Below are 19,504 nucleotides of genomic sequence, written 5' to 3'. Positions count from 1 at the left end.
CAGTACACAACTAATAACTGCAGGCAGTTTGTGTAAAATGAGCGATTAGGATTTATTTTGAGCAGATTGTTTCCTCTAAAGATTACATCAGAGATGAGCTTTCCTGATTTTTCAGGAACTCTTGTATAATTCTCTGTCTGTATTGTTTTTTTTTTAATGTTTCTTTTTTGACAAATTCATTTTGTTTTCACTTCATATCTTAACTATCTGACAACTAGTTTCGTATTGTCACAAGCACGTTCTCCAGCTTCTGTCCTCTCAGTGAGTACAGAACAGTACTACATGTTCTATGCGCTCTTGATCTGCTCTGGCTTGAGCCTCTCAGACAGAACTTCCTTTGGGGCTGCATACAAATCCAGCATCCTTTGCTGGGATTGCCAGAGTCATGGCCCTAATCCTATAACCTTAAACCATTTTTGCAGAGGTCTGTTTGGTCGAGCTCGCTAACGGCAAGTTTGTAACGAAGCAGCCTAAAAAGATACGCTGCCTGAGTGGCTCAACTAAAGGCGGGGGGGACGTGGTGGCAGAGGGGATGAAAAAGTGACGAGGAAAAAGAGAATTAGAAGGCATTTGAACTGATGCTTATGTTGCCTTTTATTCACATTTCAACAGGTTTGATGTGACATGAAAAAAACGTAAAATTTCCACGCTAATTTATAGTGGAAAAGGCAGTTTGACACACACATAAATAAAATTCCCATTGGTGAATGCATCAACGGTTGCATTTTCCTGTGCACACCTGCGTGTCTATGTTCCACTTGCCTGTGTGATTTTGTTGCATGTTATGTGTCTGAGCCCGCAGTGCAACAATGCAGTAAATCAATTCAGCCATGGTGTGGAAGACAGCTTCGCCAAGAGGCATTGACAGACAAATGGAAATCAAGGTCTTGGGGCAAACATTGGGATGCATTTTAACTTTTTTTTCTCATCTGGCTTTCGCCGTGTGCAGAGATACACACTTGTTCAAAGAAACAGAAATACACACAGGTGCTCTCACACAACACACAGTGCACACCAGCAGAGCTTCAAGTGCTCATCTATATTCAATTGGAAATGTCTATTTATTCTAGCTGTAATCTCCCTTTGATTATTAATACCAATGTGTGTGTCTGTGTGCCCAAGTATGAATTGTCCTTTTTGCGTCTGATTTGGTGCTGGAGCTGGAATCTCTTTGTGCCTGTGTAAGAGTGTGGTTATGTGTTTGGGTTACCAAGTTTGTGAGAGCAGACAGCCGCCAGTGCTGGCAGGCTACCACACAGAGAGCAGCTTTGATGGCTCAGCAGCCAGCTCATCCTTTCTCGCTTCCATTTTTTCATCTGACAGCCAAACACAATAAACTATAGCACATGATAATGAGATGCAATCTCAGTTTCTAAGAGGCATGTAAATCAGAGGTGTCTTCCCCTTTCTACCCATCCCTCTCGCTTCGCTCCCTTCGCTTGTCGTGCCTTGCTCTCGGGAAGATAGAGTGATAGAAAAGATGATAATGAGGAGGTTTGGTGGCGCAACGACAAGTAAATCTTTGGAGTTGAGAGGGGGTTGGGACCACGCCAACTGTCGTCCCGCTTTGTGATGACTAAATGTCTCCCTCAGCAAGTTTTTCATCTCTTCGTGTCACTGTGGGTGTCTCCTCTCATCCACTCTTGCTCCATTCTTCATTTGTCTTCCTCCCTCTTTCCTCACTTCTCTCCTAAGCCCCACTAGAAATTTAAAGCCCCACATTTCCTCTGTTCGCATTTAGGTTGTGCTTGTCTGTCCACACTTTTTTCTTTAATTGCTGGTTCAATTTGGTATGGTGGTAAAATATATCTGACATGTATGATTTGTAAAAGCGAGAAAGCTGTCACTAAATAGTTTAATGCAGTGATATTTTTTTCATAGAAATACATAAAATTGTCTCGCCTGTTTGACTGAGTGCTCTCCTGAAAGTGTAGGCCAATAAGTTACAGATGATACAGAGTGCACTTTTGACTGATGGTGATATACAGCAGTTATGATGCCTGAAAGTGCATTTTTCACGGGCATTTTTGCTATGATGTTGATAAGACCTGGCACAGAACAAATACTGTCAGCCAAACCAAAGTAAACACAACCATAGTAAAGGATGTTCTCTTGAAAATAATTGTTTTTCCTCATGTTTTCTCCTAAGTATAGATGCAAGCACAAAAATCTACCAGAATTTACTATTTCTGTTTTGAAGGCACACAGAGATGCCATAATCTGTATGTGTATCTGTGTTTTGTTTTCTAACCTATTACTGATTGGCAATGCAACTGTTGTCTTTTCAAAGCACCAGCTTGATTTTATATGTAATTAAATATGAAATATTATATATTGAGCAATGAGAAACTGTAAAATATATATACATATATTTTATCAATTGAAAGTTTCTGTATTGCATTGAAAATAGACTTGTTACTGCAAAACTGTAAAAAATATCCTTGAAGGAAATTATCTTAAAATGCCATGATGCTGAGCTCATGGTTCTTGATGTATTAATTTTACTGCTGTTAACAGTGCTAGAATATTACACATAGATATTAGTTTTAGAATAATATTGGAATATTTAATCCAAGTACTTGTGTAAAAACGTTCCTAAATAAAAGTAAAAAGTAGTGCTCTTAACGTTACTGCATTTTAGATTTTTTTTCCCTGGATAATAACAAGCAAGTTCGTGGAGAAGAAATATCTATTTCCATCGCATTATTTGTGTTTTCCCAAATAGATGCATTCCTAGTGGCAAACATAATGGGCATTTTTATCTTGTCACCTTCCACAATGATATGAATAAATTAGAAGAAACTTACACACAGACATGTCAATCACAAAACTGACTTTTTTTCCCCCAAGGAATAATTTGTTTATTTGTATTTGTTTATCATTTGTTTTCATTGCATTATTTGTGCTTTCCCGAATAATGTATTTGGGTGCAGGTGCATCCCTAGTTGAAAAGAGAATGGGAACTTTTATCTTAAGGCCTTCCACAATGATACAAATCAACTGAAAGAAACTGAGGCACAGGCATCAATCATGAAACTGACTTTTTCCTCCCAAATAATAGGTTTATTTGCATTTGTTTATCATTTTTTTCCTTAACATTTTTTGTGCTGTCTCAAATAATGTATTCATTTGCATCCCCACTTATAATAACTTAATATAGATGTATAACACCATGTATGTGCTGATATTTGGTTATGTTTGTCATGTTTACTACTAAAACAGAGATTTGTTGCAAGGATAACAAGCACTAGACTGTTGTGACTGTTCAGATAATCCCTTGAGTGTTGCTTCTAGATGCATCTTTTGTTTTTTTATTTCATCCTCTGCTTCAAACTGCCTCCATATTATCTTTCTTTTTCTCTCCACCTGTCTTAGTCACTGTCTGTGACTCACCCACTAATTGCCACCCCTCATCTCTGCCTTCCTCCTCTGCTCTGTCTTCCTTATGACTATTCAATTGATTGACCAATTAGTCTGTTGGTAGCATTAGTTGCTACAGCATTTTTGATCAATTTAACAGAGGCAGATCAATGGCAGATGAATGCCTTGCGGTGAACCAGATCACCGCTTTGACTGATGGGCAGGCTTATTCCCAGTGTCCTCTAATAGGAGAGTAATATATCACCAAGCCGCCGGCTCTGGTTAAGCCTATATCTGATTTCAGTTTATAAACCCTGCTTTGTATTTTGTTCAGATTGGAGAACAGAATGAGCACAATTTTGATTTATACACTCAATCTGTAAATCTTTATTCACTTATTCTTTATATTATCTCCAATTTACTGAAGTGTTGGAATCGTTTGTTGTAATATCTTCAATGCCATCCACTGTTATCGCTGCTGCTGTATAATGACCCAGCGTCCCAACGGGGATCATTAAGCTTTAAACAGTCCCCAGAAATGCTATTTTGCCGTAACCTGAGAAACATGAGAGAAAGACTCCGCTTAGCTGCGTGGTGGAAAGTCGGCTATAGACAGCTTAGCTGTCTCACGTCTGTAGAAAATGAATTAAAGGGATAGTTTGGATTATTTGAAGTGGGTTTGTATGAGGTTCTCATCAATATGCTATAATACACTGGCTATCAATACACACTTCACACGATCCCACATTATATAATCCGAACTATCCATTTAATGGATAAGTGTGTTGATACACTGACTGTCATGTCCCTCTACTGTCCTTGTCTGCATTCAGTTTCCATCGAGATCAACCCACAGACTCAAGCATGGATCAGAATATAAATGAGATGGAAGGAGAGTGTGAGACAGAGGCATTTCCCAAAATGATTAAACTCCATTCACTTTGCTCCATTAGTCTCATCCATCCCTCTTTCCTTCCACTGTTTCATCCACAACCCCCCCAAAACTGCAGTCTCTGCAGACTCTGAGTGAATGGCAGAAACTGTCTCTCTTTCTCTCTCATTAACCTTGTGCAACCATCAACTCACAGTTCTACAGTAAGCACAGCTATTTTGGGTCAGCCTGTATAACAACAGTCAACAATCATTTGTGGCAGATGGTTCCTCAGCTGTCAAACACACACATAAACACTCAAACATGCACACACACACACACACACACACACATACCATTTTTTGTACCCAATTTCTATTCATAATCCTCAAACAGGTATAGCAGGCTGTTTTTGCTGGGTGTTTGTGAGTGTGATCTCAATGCAGTTACTGTACAGTGTGACATGAACCTTAATGTGATGTAACAAAAGCTAATGTAATGTAACACAGTGTAAAATAATATACCAGAGTACGACACAGCAGGAGAGAGGAGGAGAGGAGAGGAGAGCAGAAATAGAAGAGAGAAAATAGAAGAGAAGAGAAAAAAGAAGAGATAGGAAGCAGTTATGAGTTTTTGAATAATCATGTATTCAGATAAAAAGTATTACATTTGGAATAGATTTGTACAAAGACAAACACAGAGAATCTGCAGAAGTGATTTTGCAAGGGAAGAAGCTGCTCTTCAGTCTGGCGGTACGACTGTGGATACTTCTGTATGTCCTGCCAGGAGGCAGCAGGGTGAGCAGACTGTGGCTGGGGTGGGTAATGTCTTTAGATATCCTCTGGCCTCTGCACAAGCACCTTCTTTCTCCAGTATCGCTGATGCTCAGTAGATTGGTATAAATGATATTCTGGGCCATTTTATTCAACCACTGTAGAAATTTCCTGTCCTGAGCTGTGCACATCCCATGCCAGTTTGTGAGGTTTCTAGTCAGGATGCTTTCTATTGCTCCTCCGTAGAAGTTAACAAGAACATGGCATGGGAATTTACAGCTGTTTCTGAGTTTGGCTGCGCATATGTGATGTTCATGCCAGCTCCTCTGTGATATTGATAGCGAGGAACCTGAAATTGTTCACCTGTTCCACCTGTTTCTCTCATGTAGACAGGGGTGTGTGTATTTGCCTCCTTTTTCAAAATGAGCAGTCAGCTCCTTGTTGACGTTGAGCAATAGGTTGTTTTCTGTGCACCACTCTGCAAGTTGATTTGAAACTGTCTGCAGTCTGTTTGTAAGGAAGTCTGATATCCAATTGCAGTGTGGTACTCAAGCCCAGAGTGTTAAAGTTGCCAATCAGCACCATGAGGGAGATTCTGTTGAATACTGAGCTGAAATCAACAAACAGCATTCTGTCCTCAAGGTGAGTGATAACTGAGCAGAGGGCAGTGGAGATGGCCTCCTCTGTGAAACTCTTGGTTCTGAATGCAAAAAGGCGAGGGTCCAGGGATGCTTTTCTATATGTGCTGGAGAACCAGTTTCTCAAAGCAGTACATTAAAATTGGGGTGAGTGCCACAGGATGGTAGTAATTTAGACTAGAAACTGCAGACTTCCAGGGACGATGGGGCTACCTTTAAGTAGGTGAAAACAATGTCCTGTGACAGTGACATGTTAAAAATGTCAGTTATGACATCTACTCGCTGGTTATTGGCACATGTGTTTAATACATGGCCAGGGATGTTATCAGGTCCAGCAGCTTTACTCATGTTTACTCTCAGCAGGATTTTTCTCACATCCTCTGTACAGACAGAGGCAGGTCCTCTGGAGGTGGAGTAGACTTCACAGTTCACTCTTTATTGTGGAGATAAAAGCAAGCATAAAATATGTTTAGCTCATCTGGTAATGTGATGTCACACATTATGGAAGGGCTCCTGCTTTTGTAGCCTGTGACATTTTTAACCACCTCCCACATATCTTTGGAGCTGTTGCTGTCGAGGTCTCTCTCCAGTCTCTGCTGAGTCTCCTTGATGCCAGCATTCAGTTTTGCTCTGTTGGTGCTGTAAGCTTACTTGTCACTTGTCTCTAGATAAAGTCCTCACCTCTCCATTCATCCAGGGTTTCTGGTTGTTTTCGCCGCATCATCGACACGTTTGCTAATGTATGATCACACAGATGATGAATATTCCTTAAGGTTGATGAGGTTCATGTGGGTGGCAGCATCTGCAAGTCTGTGCACGCAAAAGTAGTTCTGTAGAGCTGCTGTTATGAATGTTTTTACTGATGGTTTGACACCTTATGTCAGCTGGGTTTTGAAGATCATCCAAATACTCCATTGTCATGCTCTAATTAGACTCTTAAAATCTAATCAACAATCACACCCTGTCCTCTATCCATTTTTCCCTTTCTTACATAAATAAATTAACAGGAAATTCAACAGTCAACCTATTTTCTAGAACATTATACAAAACAATGATATATAGTCGTTGTTACAGAACCAAATGGACACTCATCTGATACTATAGGAACACTGATACAAATGCAATTCCATGTAAAATAAGCCATTGCAAATCACCAGTATTATTAGTTAACAGTGGTTTTTAAAGCATGCACCATTCAGGTTTTATCTCATATTGGACATTTAAATGATTTCACCTTGGAGCGTCTGCTCTGTCTTTAAGTTTTTCCTTACTTAAATCCTTGACCCGGAAAATGAGAGGAGAGAAGAGAAGAAGGGGAAGAGAGAAAAAGAAAATAAGAAGAGAGGTAGCATGCAGTAAACAAAGATACTGCAGTTCATAAAGAGCAGAGTTGAGCAGAACAGACAGCAGCACTTTTGAGATGGCCTGAGGGGACACAGCAGCCATATGACAATTATGTTTTTTATGATTCACGTCTGTCTCTTAATATGTCTATATTAGTGAGGATACAGCATATGGGCACATGGGGGCTTACTGGACCACCTAGCAACCTGTTACACAGACACACACTTACACACCCTGAGCTGCAGTAAAGCTGACAGCTTTGAAATTACACCTCAACCAGCTGCTTTGAGACTGGCCAGAAGAAATATGTAACAATAAATGCAAGTCCCTGGTGGTGCATGCAAACACTTGCTTACCCTCCAGGTGCACCTCACACTTACATCGCACATCATCTTTCCACTATTAAATAGCTTTTCACAGGAGATTTATTTAAAGTAAGATATTAACACAGCTGTATATAAGTTCAGACCACAGGGAGTAAAGAAGGTAATTGTTTAAGTGGTTACTTAGCAATATATTTGTCATCTGAAGCTCTTTTAGAGTCAAATAGAGAAAATTACCTTCAGTACGGTTGGAACTGGGGCCCAAAGTGACCTGTCACTAATGCTGATTGGTAGAGAATGTGGGGACGAGAGATCACTCAGCACTGATTAAATCCTGACGATAATAACTGTACAGTTCATCACTCATCCATATTCATCAGGCACTGACATGCATCTGTTAAGTAATCACAGCAGGGGGAATATAGACATGGGTGTGAACAATGTCAACAATACTGTATAATGTGCTGCAGTAAAACGCAAGCAATTTAAGTAATGAGATTGCTGCTGTTTCTATGGAGTGACATGAACAATAAATAAAAAACCTTCTGCACAGGCAGCTTTTCTCTATTACGTTTTTTTTTTTTACATCATGTTATGGAGATACTTAGCAGTAACAATTAATCTTAGAAGAGCATTATACTGAAACGTGTGGGGTTTCCTTCAATCTGTTTAATATGTACCACAACACAAGTGATATGACTGCAGCCTTTCCTCCAGATGTACAGATGGAGGAAGGGAAATAGCAGCCTGGCTGAGAAAATACAGTGGATTGAAGCAGGGACTTTGACCAGCTTTGGGAAATGAGTGGGCAAACAAAATGACAGACTCATCTCTCTGTCCCTCTGCTCTTTGCTCTCCCTGATCTCTTGTCCCACCCCCTCCCCCCTTATCAGTGTTGATGCTCTCAATCTGTCACAGTGATTGCCTGACGGCATTATAATTTGCCTAAATTGAGCCATAATGCGCCTCGTAAATTTAATTTTGTCTCAAAACCAGATTAACCCGTATGACAGGATGCACATGTGGATCTGTGCATGCGTGCCAGACTGCGTATGGGTGCATTGTGTGTGTTCGTGTGTGTGTATACAGTATATGCTTGCCAAGATCCTTAATCCCAGGAGGGTATGCTGAATAAATCAGAGGAGTATTTTTGAGCAAGAGGGAAAAAATCCAATCCCTTCAAACACTGCCCATGTACACAACCAGTCATGAGAAAGCCAAGCACATGGACAGAGAAAATCAGGAAGTTGGACACAAACAGGACACACACACACACACACACTTGTGTTACTATATTTGTGGGCACCAATAAGCCCTAACCCACATAACTGGACCCCACAAATTAGTTAAACAAGCACACACACATACACACACATACAAGGGTTGGAGAAAAATGAATGCATGTGACCATGTGACAGGACCTCATTACAGAAATAGCAACTGCTTTCCTACAGAATAACTGCCAAAAAAACAACCTTACATACAAGTATGCGAGACTCTCCCATACATACATTGTATTTAAAGACTTAGCTTTTTTGGTTTTCACTGTATTTTTCCCTATTTTCTCAGAATGAGCAGATAAATTTATACTAAATTTATATCCACAGTTTAGTCCCCATTCGCCCATATGTTCTAGTGTTTCCTGCTGAAAGAAGATTTTGACTAGAGCTGCATAATAGGTCATAAATATAAACAATGTGCAGGCAATGCAGTTGCACCGGGGCCCATGGGATGAGGGGGGACCCATAAGGAGTGCAGGCCTTCAAACAATGTGATGAGTGAAGAATAGGCCCTTGCGAATGTCTCAGATTGGCACCTCAGAAATATCCCTATCACATTAAATGAATAATGGTGCCATTTGCTATTTCGAACTTTGAAAAGCAAACTTATCTTTGTCATGGTTTTCTCTTTCTTTTTGGAAAATAATCAGTGGCAATTTATAACAAAATGATATACCTATTCTACATTAACTATCAAAACTATAAATAAACTATGAAAAGTGAATGATTTCATTTAATTATTTTTTCTGGCTAATAACTGCTGTCCAATGTCAGGTCTACTTGATCATGTCATTAGATGATAAAATATACGACAGCTAGCTTACGCACAAAATTTATCAAGACTGACAATCATAAAGGTGGCAGAAGACAAGACAGAAAAGAACAGGAGGACAAGTACCTGTAACTATAGCATGCACTGGGCTCATTATAATAGTGTGTACTGGGGCCTGTTGCAACTACCTTACGCCGCTGCTGCATGATATGTTTAAAAGAATCATGTTACAATTATTTTGAGTATTAGTGGGAATGATCATTTTTGAATCACAATTTTCATTTTCACAAAAAATATTAAAATCATGGTGATGTGTCATTTGTTGGGTTCTGTATGAAACAAACATGTTTTCTTACATCTGAGGAACAAGATTCGTTGGCCAGGCCATCTCTGCAGCACTACGATATTTCATTATAAAGCTGTTTTGTCACACATTTTTTCCTGTCTCATAAAAATTCTGTGATTTGGATATTGCACTTGACCATATTTCGATTAACTGTGCAGCCCTAATTCTGACCACTGTGGTTTAAACACTGTCCTCTTGCAATGAGGACAGCTTAGAAAATCTGCCAGCAGGAGTATGTGAGGAAAAAAACTGTGGAGAAAATGCAAATGTGCTGCTCATTATGCTCCTCCAAGTAAACAAAAAAAGAGTTAAAACAAGCAAAGGTTAAAATAATTCTTTCAAATTGTGTTTATATAATCCCATTACCACCCAGATTTGTATTAATGAGTTTTTATAATTTTTTTATGTCTAAAATGAAGGCCAATTAATTGACAATTTTTTTTTTGTAGCGTAAAAACCAAAAATAATGATCTCTAAGATCGCTCTCACTCACCCTCTGTCAAACATGAACAAGCAAGTGATCTCCTGTCACACACACACTCACATACACACACCATCCCCTTACATCATCTAAGCTCTCCTACACTGTCAGTGGCTTGACATTTCTCCCTGGAGGATGAGCTGGGCAGGCCTGCTTAGACAGACAGTCAGACAGACAGGTAGGTAGGGGTTATTAAATATGTATTGCTGTGCAGTGATAGGACACCCGGGGCCATTAGCTATTATAAATATATAATTTAACTCTGCTGCATATTTCAGCCTCCTGGACGAATGGCACCCCAGCATACAAGCCCTCTGATTAGCATCCCAATGCTAAAAATGCATCTCAATTAGAGTGAGTGTCAGCCCTCATTTGGCGAGGCAGCGATCGAGATGGAATGGACCGATGTATAAATGAACGAATAAATAAATAAGTACCGTGCCAGAGGATGGAGGAAAGAGAGTGGAGGAGGGGCCAGGTACCGCTGACCAACAGCATGCTGGCTTGTTGATAGATTGCGTGTGAGCAGAGATTCCATGCGAGCAGGCCTTAAACTTTAATCACTTCTGGACTGTTCAATAAAAAAACAAGGCCAATCTCTCACACAAACTCTTATTTCTTTCTTTCTTTCCCCAAGCTATTTTGTTTGCTCTCAGCACCACCACCATCCACCTGTTCTCTCCTCCATCTTTATGCACCTTAATTCCCTTGTTCCTTCTCTTTCAACCGCCCTTCGTCTCTGCCCCACTCCCCCGTCATCCATCTTTCCCATCCCTTTACATTTCACTCTGCACATGCCCCACCTTTACCCATCATCATGTCTCTCCTCTTTCCTCTCTTCCTGATCAGTGGCATTTTCCCCTAAAGATTCTTCCCTCATTCTCTTTCTGTCTTTCGCCTTTGCAAATTAACTCTGGTATTTTTTTTCTCCCTTCCTCCTCTATTTGTTTTTTTATCTCCTTGGTGTCTTTGCTACTTCTGCCTGACCAGGTCAGGTACCTGCAGGCAGGAGTGAAAATAAACTAATTGCAGGTGGGCAGCAGGTGACAACAATAATATAAAACATACAATACAATAACGTTGAGATGAAAATGATTGTGCATAATTTTTAACATTTACATCTACAGCTAAAATGGATGACATAAAAGGAAAATTAGCAAGCAGAAATTCTCAATTTGTCAGTGCATCAGTGAAGGCCAAGTCGGACATGTGGGAGAAATTTGGTGAGAGAGATTGTGAGAATAATGTTGTCAGTGGCTTTGCAGCATGTAAAAAGTTTTTAAAAGTATTCATTTTTGATAACCACAAGACAGGTTCAGCATCACTATGGAAACACAATGACATCTGCAGGGAGCACAGGTGCGCTGCCAGTTGACAACGCGAGTGAGTGGCTTAATGTGTGTTAAATCATGGCTGCGTGTTGGATCGCGGGACTTACATTAACAGTTCAGGGACAGGTGCAGATTTAAATTAGAGATAACTGTAGGAACATGTTGTTCTGGTTCTCAGCTTTTCAGGAGCGGGTGTGAGAATCTACTCCAGACTCTGGCTCCACCGCCATCATTTTTTTCATTTGAAGTTTTATTCCAAAAGGAGACTTTCACCATTTTAAAAAATTATAAACACTCAAAATGACTCTTGGCATGAATTCAAAACACTTTCCTGGCCATGACTGGAGAAAAAAGTAATTTCCAAATCTTTGCTTCCAAAATAGTTGGAGGACAGTTATCTTTTTTCATATATTGACTGATAATTCAGAGGTCTTTGTTTGCCAAAATTGATATATAGCGTTTTGGCACAAGGCTCTACATTGCTTTGATTTTTTTCTCTTTATCCCTCTCTATCTTTCCATACCTGTCGTCCCCATTGCTCCCTCTCCTGTTACTTTCATCACTTTCTTCCCTCTCCTCTTCCTCTCCTGGTGACAGAGTGTGACTCTGAGCGTGTTGACAGCCAGCCAGAGGGCCAGGCCTGTCGTCTCGCCCCCCAGGGAATCAATCATCGGAGCCAGGATCAATACCAAAGGACCGTATCCTGGACCGGCCACTGACTTGGCTGGCAGTGACTGACTGATGAGCAGATCCACTGCTACACTGGGCAAAAACAACATTCAAGGCAGCTAGCGCACACGCCCATTTAGCATGCACCAGTACACAAACACAAAAATGCACAAATGCACTCACATCCAGATATAGTGTGATCAGTCACTCTGGAACAAATACATACAAATTTGTTTGCAGGTATGAGAATGCATTCAAACACACATGGAGATATGTCTATGATGTGACTTAATCTGTCTAGCACAGCCCAGCATGTATCCCATCTCAGCCCCACTCAGACCGATTTCTGTCGCAAACCAAATTTGGTCTCTCGCAATCAGTCACAGACAACTTCCAATTCTGGTGTTTGCGCTGCAGAGGCCCGATTATGGGCCCCCTTATCGAGTCAGTATTATACAGCAGCACAACATTAGCCCACTCTATCCATCACCATGTGTTCCTATGCAGGGGAACCCGCCACTTATCAGCCCACTACAAGCACATTAGACAGACATAATAGAGCCGAACAGAGGTAGGGGGCGGACTGATTGATGCAGAGTGTGTGACCATCGATGTGTAGTGCACTTAAAAAAGGTGCGATACAGACAAACTTGTGTCCCCGGCAATTATACCAAATCTACTGAAAATCACTTAAAAGTAGAATAGGCATTGACTGAGAAGTGACACATAAATGATGGTGAAACTGCGGCGATCTGAGAACACGTCCTGTCTCTTCACTGCTTCAAACGTTAGGCAATATTATTCTTCTCCTCTGGCAGATGGCAGGTATCACCTGTGACATTAATATGGATAACACTTATCTTTCTCTATATTCACCACCAAAACCCACCGAGGCGTGAACAGTATACTCATTTTCTGCTTGCAATCAAGTTCACGGACGTTTTCAGTCTAGCTCGAAAGGGAACGTCAGTGCCGCAAGGACAAAAGAAATCCTTCAGATACCGCCGTGACTAACAAATATCTGTTTGGGTCAAAGTTATTTTAGCCTCAAGATTGTTTCATCTCAGCAAGCGTGACTTGAAATGACCTTTACCACCAGTGGAGGAGTACATTAAGAGGTGCCACTTGTGTTGATTGTAATAAGGTGGTATCTGAATGGGGTCCATTGCACTGATTGTAATGTCAGTGGAGGTGAACATAGCAGCACTGAAACTTTGGGCTACAGGATCAACATCTCAGCTCAACAGAAAATCACCCCTGAAGAAAAGGTAACACAAACATCCATATCATCATTATTTGAAGTTGAGAAAACTAATTTCAATTTCAAGACAACTGTCTTTACTAAATGGTTAAATTTTTTAATCAAATTCAAAGTCTTAACTTTTGAAATAAGCTGAAAAACATCCACGTTAAATTTACACCTTTATTAACCATGATATTGGGGGCTCTGGATGAAAACTGTCCCCGGATAATAAATACAATTATTGTGGTAAGAGCTCAATGAAGAACTAATATGAACTTAAGTGAAAACATTTTGTTTCTTTTGGAAAATAATTACAAAGTAGAACAACATAATATGAAATGGGGAAAAATGATTTAATGAAGTGTGTGGCTATGGAAAACTCTAAATATCCCATGCTTTCTTCTTCCATTTCTAATTGTATTGGTGCTGTAAATCTAATTGTTTGAATTTCTGAAGGGATCCTTTCAGTTTTTTTTCTTTTCTTTATTTATGTTTCTTCTTATCTAATTCACTCTTTTCTTCATATTTTTCCTGTATGAAGTAAATAAATCCTTCTTTTAAGTTAACACAAAAAAATATAAACTTCAAAAACTGTTGAGTAAACTCATTAAAGTGAGAGTAAACAATGGTTAATAATTTAATATTTTCACTTCACAACCGTTTAATTTTCAGGCACCCAAATAAAGACAGATTTGGTTCACAGCTCAGTGTGAACAATTTTGAAATACAGAATGTTTTTGGTTTCTAAAACTCAAAGAGCCAGTTTATCTAAGTAAGAAAAGTAAATCAACTCAACACAAAAGCATATGTCAACAAAACCGTCTTCAACATTTGATTTGGACTAAAAACTCAAAAACTGCGTGGAAACAACGTTTTTTTTTTGTTTTCTTTTTTACAGTGTAAATGGGGTAAATGTTTCAATGAAATTATGTAAGGGGGTCAAGTCAAGTTTATTCTATATAAATTAAATTGAATGTGTGTGTATGTTGCAGTAAACCAAATAAACCGTAAATGCATAAACACCAGTATGTCCTTTCACCATTTGGCTGATGCTTTTATCCAGAGTGCTTTACTTGATTGCCCTACAGGGAATGGAACATTACCCTTGCAGTATTAGCACTACACTTTTATCCACTGTGCTGGATCAAGATAAAACCTTTAAAGCAAAGCGACTACCTTATACTGGTCATAAAGTACAGTGGAAACAGCTGTCTGCCCAGTCCCGTTACTTGGGCTGGAATTACTCACTGTATAATAGACCTTTTAATGTGATCTCAACCTTTAAGTGAGAAGTAACTAATGCTCTGTAGGATTTCACACAGAATGGGTTGGCAGTTGTTTGGCACTGCACACATCTCTGATTGGTTTTTCACACGACCGTTAAGTCGGCTCCTGGTTAGCAGCTCAGTGCTTGAGGCCTGTAATTGGAAAAAAATTGACATACCTTGTCTCTGGAAGAGTTGGCTGCTGACGATTTCAGTCATGGAGGCCACCTTCTGTTTCTGGAGTTTTTCAGGGGGGATACAGGAATAAAAGTCATGCAGCAACTGACTGGAGAGACAAAACAATAGGCAGTGGAATATATAATCAGCAAATCATTATACGGGTAGAGCAACAGGTTTTTTTTTTAAACAAGCATGATAAATATTCAAGAATTATTTTCTACAGATTGTTGCACATGTTTTGAATGTCAACAAATATACTCCTCGCTCTTTTTGTTCCTACCACGCAGGGCTTCAAATTAATTTTTTCAGAATCTTAATTTAATTTGTCGCAGACTTAAAAACCTTGCTTTTTTCATTTTACATAAGAAATACAATTTAATAACTCTGTTTCAGTAACTCATGTAAAATCATTAACTCAATCTGGTCCACCATGGAAGTTCCCTGCACTTATCTGAATAAAAACTCAAAGATCAATTATGATGGAAATTCACATGCACACACTTTGAACATAGGCCTACATAATGGTACATCACAAAACCACTGATACAAATATGTATGCCTATACCTGTTATATCTGTGTTATATCTATGTGAAACATTTAATTTGACTTCAAATTCCATGTGTGTAAGCATGTGTGATGTAGCCTAGAGTTTGTGCTTGTGCCACTTCAATTTTTCAAATTTGAACACCTAACACTTGCTATATATTTGTTATAATAAGTGTATCTACTGTCGCTGCCACCAGGTAATTGATTGAAAGATCGAAAACACAACCATAGCTTAGTGCATCAAGTTTAAAACATCTCTTCTTTGAGGTCATAAAATATGTAACCACTAAAAGCAATGGTTGTGCAGCACACACATGAGCAGAGCAGTGCATGCTGCATGAAAACAAATGAGCCAAAGCCTGAACACGGTTTAATGAAGACACAGGTTTGAGTCATCCTCCACCCCAAATTCAATTTTAGAATAATTAAACAGGCTGGTTGCAAGCCCTGACGCCACTTAGAGAGATTGAATGCTCAGAGCATTGCAAGCCCTCTGTCTCCATTTGTTTGTCTGTCTCCTTAAATTATGCCACACAGGTTGCAGAAGCACTTTCGGTAATGGTATGAAAGAATGAAATGCAACACCTCTGGTCACAAAACCCCGACACACCAAAAAGGTTTGTATGACTTTTGATGTGCATGAGCTGGCATGAGGACACACCGGGGCCACAGAAAGGGTCAGCGCAGACTTATCAGGCCCACTAATCATCTGAGCTGAATTTAATTAAAACCCAAAATGTCAGCTCATTCCCACATGGACATGCAAAGGACAGAGAGAGGTAACAAAAAGCATGCATAACTGACAATGTATGTGCTTGTACCATTCTGCGGATCACACTAGAGGTGAGTTTACAAGAAATGCGACTATACAGAAGACGAGACAAAGCTTTGATGTCCATCTCCTGCACGGTGATTGTAATTCTCACAGCTTGCTTTTTGGAAACTTTGCCTGAGGCAGTCCTGATCAGGAATGCAACGGGGACCTTACTTTCAAGTTTAGATGGCTCTGCTGTGTTTGCGCATGTGTGTGTAAAGAAGTGGAGAAGACAGACACTAAGAGTGAGTGAACGTGTGAGGAGGAGAAAGAAAGAGCAAATGAATGACAGAAAGTGAGGATATGTGTGTTGATTTTTAACTCTCTGTCCCTCATCACCTTTCTACCTGCGTGTGTGTGTGTATTTGCTTGTGGTGTTAAAGGTAGCACCTTTGTGATGCTGTGTTGACATGGAGCCACTTGAGGGACTGAAGTGACAGATGGAGATAATCCACAAACATACATATGCACACACAAAGGCACGCATAGGTCACAGAGAGGTGAAAAGTTATGGGTTTGAAATTGTGCAGCAAGTCAACAAAACTTCAATTAACATCTTCTTCCTTCAGTTCCAAAAAAAGCAACTTTGTACATTGTTCTTAAACTGCTGGACTATTTGACCACAGAGTTTTTCACAAAGTGGTGACTTCACCCCCCCATCCATGCTTGTGCACAACTGAGCTTTTTGAGACTTCCCCTTTAATATCCAATCATGATACTGTCCCCTGTTTTTATGTTTTACACAACCTCCTAAATTTTTTGGAATTGGGGTTGTAAGATCATATCAAAACAACGGATATGTGTTTGGTTGTGGAATTGCTAAAGGACAAATAAAGTACCTGAAATTTCTAGTTTGGTCAGAACTGGTCAAGTATAGGCACTGAGGTCATTTCCTGGGCTAAACAGTGTGTTGTAAGTGTGATTCTGGGTCGAACAGAGGTTAAACAGGCCATTCCAGCCTGAGAATAAAACCTAAGAGAAGGAGCTCCAATGGGCTTTGTTTGATGGTTTCGCTGAAATTGTCAATTCACTCTGGGGCAGCTGCAGAGTGTGTTTGAGTGTGAGTCCTTGTGTATATGTCAGTTTGATGAGATTTTTATCACCTGATAAAAAAAAGGTAAAGCTCAAGCAGGGTGGAGTGTGTGTGTGCGACAGACGGACGGGGGTCACTGAACAAAGCCAGGAGGAAAACTTGGGATAAACTGAAAGCTCCCATATATCCTCTCCGTCAGTGTCCCTGAATAAGACCAAAGATAAGGCACTGGTGTGTGTGTGTGTGTGTGTGTGTGTGTGTGTGTGTGTGTGTGTGTGCATCTTTAGAAGGTATAAGCTTACCTGAGGAGTTTGGCATCAAACACTTTCTCAACATCGTGCAGGACCGTTGGCAGGTACTTCAGAGCAGCGACCTGATGACACACACACACAGACACACACACACACACACACACACATACACACACACACACACACACACACACACACACACACACACACACACACACACACACACACACACACACACACACACACACACACCACAAGTAAACACCATTAAATTACTTGAAATTCTTGAAATCCTGTGGAAGTTGTTGGTGAAAGGAAGGTGACTTTGCCATCACACAGTCACTCATCACAAGTGCATGAAAACTACCAAACTTTTTGTGACTTGACCAGTTTGTAGGTTTGCCTCAGAGTAAGTAGTGAGAATGAGAGGAAGACATTAAAACAACATAAAATGAAACTCCTATACGACTGGTACCTACTGGACTGAATCGAAACACAGACTACTGTGCCTCATTTTGGTGGCACAGGCTTGAGCTGTCAATTGAAACAGTTACCCTCTGGTGCGGACAGTGACCAGTGTCAGGCAAGTTACTGAAATTCACTCACTTACTTGTCTCAAAATGTAATTGAATCATTTCACCAATTACCACATTGTAAAAGTAATTAGTTATAGGGAATGTAACTTTACTGTTACTTTTAAATGTCTTCTTTAATTCTCTTATTAATGAGCACATAGCCATATTATTTTATTGCAGATATATTATCTTCATGCAGCTACATTATTTTATTGTAGGTAATTTTTTGTGGCCCAAAGTGCACCTGTATTGACCCAGAAAGATTCTAACACCAGGCAAGATGTCCAACAAATGAGTGTAAACAGTGGAATCATCTGGAGGCACACAGGACACACACTTGTAAGCAGAGGGATGCACCGTACTTAACTGCTTGTGTGTGTTACCCCACACTGAGCTCATCAGCTGCCAGTGTGAGCATCCCTAACCCCAGCGCTGGGGTGCATAGATATAAAAAACAAGGTGTGATGTGTCTGATGACAGCAGCCTTTCCACAGGTTAGTGAATATGATCATATTTCTGCAAAAGAATTGCTGAGGTTTGTGAAACACCAAGAATATCGACTGTACTTTACCTGTTATTTAGTTTGAATTAGTATAATTCAGTTTTATTCATTATGGGAGTTTGTCATGTAAATGTAAGTGTATTGCTTTTATTTTTATATTGAGGTAAACAAGCAAGATGTTCGACAAGAGTAAATGTTGGACTGGTTTTAGTCCTTGGTGAGAGCCTTCTTGCTGTTGGACGGCTGTTGAAGTAGTATCAGTTAGCTTGCTACGTCTGGTGTTGCATTTGCTCGTGTTGCTGGCTGTGTTAGCAAAGTTGTCAGCTCACTAGGGTTTGATCATAAGTAATGTGTGTACAGCTGTCCATATTTACGACAGCTGTGTAAGTGAATTACTCTGTAAGTGTACAGGTGCCAAATCACAAAAAAAAAAGCCAGTTCTTGCATAATGAATCTTTAAATAGCAGAGCAGTGATGTTTTTAGAATCAGATTGAGAGGTCACATTAGAGAGGGTGGAGCATTAGAAGTAGCAGGAAAATGAAACAGGAAAATGTAGAAAAACAGAAGCAGAGTTAAGAAAGGTTTGATGATAAAGATAAGAAGAATGTACAGAGCAGCACTAGTTGTTGAAGTATGGGTGCAGGGTGAGTGTGCATGATTACCCGGAGCAGCAGAGTGGTGGTGTAGTCTGTTCGCATCAGGCTGTTGATGGACTCAAAAAGCCTCCTCAGCGACTCCTCAAACTCCTCCTGCTCCTTCCCCTCGTACAGCCTGGCAGGGGCAGGAGGAAATTAATGGAAATGCAACGGGAAAAAAAGGTAAAAGGGCAAAAAAGGAGAAAACATGACGTGACGTGATTAGCAATGGAGATGGAGGGAAGGATGAAGGAGGCAAACCAGATTAAA

The 19,504-nt window shown here is 40.0% G+C and overlaps 1 protein-coding gene across 1 annotated transcript in view; it reads right to left on the bottom strand.

Moving 5' to 3' along the window:
- The window catches only part of dock2 (dedicator of cytokinesis 2), a 135,446-nt gene that overhangs the window by 84,767 nt on the left and 31,175 nt on the right, over nt 1-19,504 (bottom strand). Inside the window, exons 22-24 of the mRNA XM_084719135.1 lie at nt 19,262-19,370; nt 17,573-17,643; nt 14,876-14,982 (exon numbers count right to left, since the gene is read on the bottom strand). Of these exons, the coding sequence (XP_084575261.1) occupies nt 14,876-14,982; nt 17,573-17,643; nt 19,262-19,370 (287 nt within the window). The remainder of the gene's footprint in view (nt 1-14,875; nt 14,983-17,572; nt 17,644-19,261; nt 19,371-19,504) is intronic.

The sequence above is a fragment of the Lutjanus erythropterus genome, chromosome 5 (assembly GCF_056507025.1).
Source record: "Lutjanus erythropterus isolate fLutEry1 chromosome 5, fLutEry1.hap2, whole genome shotgun sequence".
Taxonomy (NCBI): domain Eukaryota; kingdom Metazoa; phylum Chordata; class Actinopteri; order Lutjaniformes; family Lutjanidae; genus Lutjanus; species Lutjanus erythropterus.
Note: the sequence above shows the minus strand (reverse complement) of the source record. Positions and strands in the feature narration are given on the sequence as shown.